The sequence below is a fragment of the Loa loa genome (genome assembly GCF_000183805.2).
Source record: "Loa loa unplaced genomic scaffold supercont3.59, whole genome shotgun sequence".
NCBI classification, from domain to species: domain Eukaryota; kingdom Metazoa; phylum Nematoda; class Chromadorea; order Rhabditida; family Onchocercidae; genus Loa; species Loa loa.
In genome coordinates, this window is record NW_018108239.1 from 96458 (window position 1) to 103093 (window position 6636).

Consider the following 6636-nt stretch of genomic DNA (forward strand, 5'->3'; position numbering starts at 1 on the left):
ATAATAATAATAATAATAATAGTAATAATAATAAGAATAATAATAATAATAATAATAATAATAATAATAATAATAATAATAATAATAATAATAATAATAACAATAATAATAATAATAGTAATAATGATAATAATAATAATAATAATAATAATAATAATGATAATAATGACAATAATAATAATAATATAATAATAAATAATAATAGTAATAAATAATAATAATAATAGTGAAGCGCATAGTAAATGAATTTAACTAATTACATATTGTTCACGGGTGGTAACTTGACGTAACGATCATATGCTTCTTGGGTTGGATCTTTGGTTTCGATGGTACCATAATTTGCATTTATAACAGATGTTTGATTGAAAGCATCAGTTAGTTTACTTTCACCATGATGTAATGGTAATCCTTGAGGTGCTAGAACAATAATAATTATTACTAGAATTACAAAGTTAACTTCCCCATTGTTTTTTAATTTCTTCTACAATTGTATTGATTTTGAATTCTTTTTAATAAATATCATTTCATCAAAGGGTTAAAGTATAGCAGCATTCTTCCAGTGTTCTGTTAGTTCTTTTTATTATACAAATGCTCGATAATGTATTATGATAATATTTCTGATAACAATAAAATATTTTAATAATACAGTATGTCATCGAAAGGTTTCGAGTCGAAATTATAGAGTAAATTTTAAAAAAACGATGAAAAGATGGAATGATCCTTACCAACAGGCATATCATCATCATCATCAAATTCATGACTGTATTTAATATCGTCATATTTGAATAATCGATTCATTCCGTAATGTATACTCAGTATGATTACTGCAATTATCGAATAAATCTGAAATGTTAGCCGTGTGCCTGAAATATGAATTTAAGTAATGCGCAAATTTACGAACTTAAATTAGAATGTTTATTATTGTTAGTAAAGATTAAAATTACAATATTAAGGATGTAGTTTTATTAGATGATGATTATTATTGTCATACCTAATGACAATTTCATTATTTGATGAAGTTTTTGAAAAATTTTTTTCAATTTACACAAAAAATTGCAAAAAAATCGTCTTTATAAAATCAATAAATAATATGTGTATAAACATATTACCGGCAGATTTAATTATACAACCGCCAATAATACTTCCAAATCCTTTTCCAATACCATGATATAAAAGCATTAGCAAAGTTTGTGCCGTTCGCTTCAATTGTGATGGTGCAATGAGTGAAATGTATGACGATGCCGATGCCCAAGTTGTTGCTAAAGTTAAACCTAAAAACCTAAATTTTAAAATTTTTTTTGTCGTTATAAAACACCAAAATTTTTTACCAAATTTTAACATTCGATTGTTTGATCTTAAATTTATTTAATCTCTTAAATTTCCTAAATTTGTTTAACCTAACAATAAAGCAAGAAAATTTGCATAAGTTAGTAAATCGAAAAGTATTTCATAATATCAAATTAAATTAAATGTATTGAAATTCCAAAACGAAAAAAGTAAGACAACCTTGTAATGCTTGCAACGGAAGTACCATCCATGGATTTGTGAGTAAGCTAATTATGAAGAAACGAATTACATTAGCTAATAGGCAAATATTTATTAGCTGTAAATTGAAGCAATATAAGAGGGAATGTTCTGTGAAATTGTTGGAAAGATACGGTGCCATTTTCTAATCGAAATATTAGTTCAGATCACTACTGTTGAATTTAACAAAATGATAATCATTAATTATTTGATGAAGTACAAATATGATCTTATTATTTTTTGCCATTTTTTCTCTAATTTCTACTTTTTTAACTTTTTATACTTCAATATTTCAATTCTAATATTTTATAATATATTTCATAATCATACTCAATTCCATAATTATGTCCACTCGTTTTAATTAATCCTAGTTGTTTAATTTACCTTGATGTGGCCAAATTTATTGATCAATTGAAAGCAGTAAAAATGGGCTGCAATTTCGGTTCCATGATTCACTACCGATGCAAAACCGAACAAAATTGGCGAACCACCAAAGTCCTGCAATAATTTTTCAATGTTTTATAAAGAGAGTCCTTTCTTACACGGAGTCAAATTTAATGTTACATGTTTCCTTGCAAAATTTTTTAGGGCATTTTTTAAATAACTAAATTGTTGTTGTAATCTCTCGGCAAAATACGAAAATTTTGGAAATATTATTAAGCAGTGGAAATTCCTTTATTTCGATATTATATTTATTCTATAAACAATGTGAAATATTGAAATTCACGTAATTTGACTTTTCAAAGTGATTTTTTATTTATGTGCATGTTAGAGAATTAGACATTTATTCCGAATATATTTCCATATTAGATTCATTTTCCATTCATTTGATGTTTTTCTTTCAGACATTTCATTAGAGCCTTATCTAAAAATAAATATTAATTTTTAAAAAAAATTACTTTTCAAAGTGTTTTTCCAAAACAAATAAAGGAAGAAATTTTTCTTCTAACCTGCAAATGCCAAAAGAGGAAAGCAAAAATAATTCCAGCACCAAAACCAATTGTCGTAACGGCTAACAAATAAAATGCCGCATGGCCACGAAACAGTGCTTTGATAGTTGGAATCCATTGTGCATTACCTTCCGAATGGTCCAACTTTAATGAAATACAATGATAGATAAAAGATTAGTGATAAAGCAAATGAGTGATTTATTATTTGGAACAATAAAAACTGATAGGAGATTCCTGACGAATAATTTTAAAATTTATTTTTGAAAAAATGGTAGAAATATAAATTGTTACGAGATAAATAATCAATTTAACAAATATGAATTAGAATTATTTCTTAAATATACCTGTAATTGTCTTACTCGAGCTTTTTCTGCTACTGCTGGAGCAATTTCATCAATTCGCGTTTCGATTACCGTACAAGCTGCTTCATCCGGACGTTGTTCATTACCAAAACGAAACTGCGTGGCTAACAAAATTCTACTTTTGTAAATACAAAAATTCCAATGAAATTTATGCAAATTGCATAAAATTTATAGCTCGAATTATGCCTTAAAAAACTGCTAAGAATGAAAGACAAACAGTTCTGTCATTCTTTTTTTTATTTGTTTTTCCTTTTATTAAAATTTCATCAAATTGCAACTTTTGCTTTTACCAATAAGCATTGCAGCAACATAAATAGTGAATATGCGATAAAGCATAATGTGTAGTTCTTTTCGGTGGTATTCTTCGTCGGACATGGATGATTCCGGAAAGTTTCCGAATAATCCAAACCGATGCCCATAATAAACATTGCCAAACCCCATCCAAAGCTTCCGAAAAGCCGAATTATACCAAACTACAAGAAAAAGGAAAAAATTGAAAAATCTCTATTATTTGTATCTGAAATGGTTAAAAAAACGGATGAAAATTTGAAAGTATGTATTTTTTCTTTTTTAATTCCATACAATAATGATGTCATTCAACAGAAAGTTACATTCCAAATTTGTTTAAAATAATTTATAATTTAATTTTCAAAATGTTTATCGTGATTTTTTTAGCTTTTCAAAGAGCAAAACTGATATACTTGAAATTATCATAAAAATATGTATGTATCCTACTGACATCATATTAATAATTATTTATGAATGCTGTAAAGAATAATTCTAGTAGATGGATACTGTGATACCTGTTTTGGATTATCGGATACATAAGTTAATGTAACGCTATCTGCTAAAGCAAGACTCGGTGAACTGAAAAATTCTCCCAAAATGACAAGCAGTAGTAGGAGAAGGAAAACCTGGAAATGCAATAAACTGATACATGATACTATTGAATGACATATTAAATTAGAAAAATTGAAGATTCAAAATTCAATTTCAAACAAAGAGAAGCAAAACTGTGACTAATTAATTAGCTTACTTATAATCTCAGTTTTGACTCTTTTGTTTGTTTTCCCTAACAAAATGGAATTAAAATAAAAAGGAAGAAACAAAGCTAACAGCAACAGGAAAAGAAGGAATAATCCAATTATTTCAGGTTGTGAACAAAAATTTCCGGTAATGAATTTTTAGGTGAAAAAAAATTTTTTGCAAATTTGAAATATTTAAAAAATTCCTTCCATAATTTAAGGATAGAATAATTTTTGTGATTAATAAAACATAGCAGTTTCGCTGATTATAAGATAAATTTGGGAAAAGATAAGGGTAAGGGAGAGGAGAGGATAAAAGAAACGAGGAAGAGAGGAGGACATGAATAAAGGAAGGAAATTAAATGTCATCTTCTTCGTAGTTCCTACTGCATCAATTATAAATTATGAGAACTGCTTGTTTTGATGATAATTTCTTCTCAGATATTTTCAATCTTATAATTAGATAAGAAAATTTGATAAAATTAATTTAACCACTAATTTTTCTACTCCTTTTAACTTCTCCTTAATCTACTAATTCATTACTGTAATGAAGATTTATGCATTAGTTTAACGGAGAGTAATTACTGTAGCGAAGATAGTTGTTCGAACAGAAGTATCTAACGCTTACTTGTTCTACGGCTGGTTTACGATAAACTCGTGTACTGTGAGGTGGACTAACTAAAACACCATATAAATCTTCATCATAATTACATACCTGCAATATACTGCACTGTATGATATAAAGTAAAACAAAAATTTAGATTATATAAAATCAAAGCCATCAAAAATAAGCTTACACATGGTTCTATTTTGTAAATTGTCACATAAACTTATTAACTGTCAATTAAGGAAAAGCCAATAAGTTCTTCAAACTAGTTTGTAATCTTATGAAGAACGAACTGCGATGTATTTCCTGAAATTCTTAATAATACTACCATAAATTATAAGACTATAAGATATGATTAATGTACATCACACAATAAGGTAGTAAATGTTGATTTATTGGTACTTGGGTTAAATATGCCCCAAATATTTGCATCAATTTGTGACAAATTTCTTGATCATATCGGCTTTTTATAGTTCAGTATTATAAACGAATAAATTTGAAAAAAATTTAAGTAATTTTGCAAGCTGAAATAAACTGTGTTATTAAAAAATTTATGCAAATGTGATGATGCTTGTTACCTTATCTTTTGTTAAAGCAAGTGGTGAAAGACCCGGTACAACATCATCTTCCTTGTTGTAAGAGCTCAGATCAATGATTGTCTCAAGAATAGCTAAAAATCGACAATTTATTCCTAAGAAAAGAAAACCCTTTTTTAAATATTTAAAAAACTTTCAAAAAAAAGCAAAACTGAAGGAACAACAAAAAAATCGAAAACAAAGCAAAGCGAAGGCTTTACAATTTTAATTGGCGTATGTCACAAAATCAAAAAGTTTTAAATTTGATTAAAATTTTGTCTCAATCGATAAAATAAAAAGTGATGCGATATTTGATGCCTGCTAATGCACTTGCTATTTAAATCTAAATAATGCATAATTGAAATAAGGATGTCCTTAAATCACTAACAAAAGATTTATATAACCAATTTTGTAAAGTTCGTTAGTTCTCAAATTTGAATAAACCATAAACTTGTAAATAATTATTGAATTAGAAGTATTTTTGTTCATTTACCCTATCATATGGAAATGTGTTTTTTCGATAGTTACGAATGCTTTTTGGATAATAAATATGACACTTACGAGAGGTATCCCGTTTTTTTCGGCCAATTTCGGTCGCTTTTTTCAAATAACCTAATGCACCACCTTGAATGATTTGTCCAGCTGGTTCAAGATAGAAACATTTTGTAGTTACATTTATGGGTTTCACCACACAATACGGTGTCAACGGTTGGACAAATCCAATCGCTAACGTTGATACGATAAATGACGCCAAAGAAAACTCCAGGAGTAGTTTTCCCTGCAATTAAATAAAAAAAATTTTTATTTTAAAATGGATTTAATTTACATATTTCCCTTACAATTTTTAGCAAATGGAAAACTTCTAAATCATTTTGATTTAGAACTGGTGGTTTTGAAATTGGTAGTCATTCTTTTCACAATATGAGTCTTTGTTTTTTTCTTCACTTACATTGCAAATAGATGAGAAACCCCGACTGGAAGCATAAATAGCTGAAAATTTCCTTGTCGATATTTCTTTTGGAGATTTAATAAAAGCATACAGATTTCATTTTTTATTTGAAAAAAATTTAAAAGAAAGAGATTAGAAGGAAGAAATTGAAAATCTGTAGAGGTTTTATTATTCCACAATTAAATTTTGAATGCTAAAATTCATATTAATGAAATGATGACAATGAGAAAGGCTTCAGACTAATGGAAAAAAATCCCAATAAAGAAGTGTCGTTTTTTTTTCTTTTTTTCATTGGAAGAGAAATGATATGCGCAGAAGCAAACAAAATTCGAAAACTGCTTCAGATATAGTTGAATTATTTCAAATTAGTATTGAAGTCAACAATTTTACATTAACCCTTTAAACATTGCTACTTCATTATTGCTATTATTACTGTTATAATTGTTATTGCTATAACAATTATTATTATTATTATTACTATTATTGTTGCATTATTATTATTATTATTATTATTATTATTATTATTATTATTATTATTATTATTATTGTTACTATTATTATTATTATTATTATTATTATTATTATTATTATTATTATTATTATTATTATTATTATTATTATTATTATTATTATTATTATTATTA

At 26.5% G+C, this 6636-nt stretch overlaps 1 protein-coding gene across 1 annotated transcript in view; it reads right to left on the reverse strand.

Moving 5' to 3' along the window:
* Window positions 1–256: 256 nt before the first annotated feature.
* The window catches only part of LOAG_17295 (major facilitator superfamily transporter domain-containing protein 6), a gene marked incomplete at both ends in the record, with an annotated part of 7505 nt that continues 1125 nt past the window's right edge, over window positions 257–6636 (reverse strand). Inside the window, 12 exons of the mRNA XM_020449956.1 lie at window positions 257–417; window positions 726–863; window positions 1110–1271; window positions 1507–1603; window positions 1909–2022; window positions 2475–2618; window positions 2819–2932; window positions 3127–3309; window positions 3640–3750; window positions 4490–4576; window positions 5047–5138; window positions 5605–5821. Of these exons, the coding sequence (XP_020306435.1) occupies window positions 257–417; window positions 726–863; window positions 1110–1271; window positions 1507–1603; window positions 1909–2022; window positions 2475–2618; window positions 2819–2932; window positions 3127–3309; window positions 3640–3750; window positions 4490–4576; window positions 5047–5138; window positions 5605–5821 (1620 nt within the window). The remainder of the gene's footprint in view (window positions 418–725; window positions 864–1109; window positions 1272–1506; window positions 1604–1908; window positions 2023–2474; window positions 2619–2818; window positions 2933–3126; window positions 3310–3639; window positions 3751–4489; window positions 4577–5046; window positions 5139–5604; window positions 5822–6636) is intronic.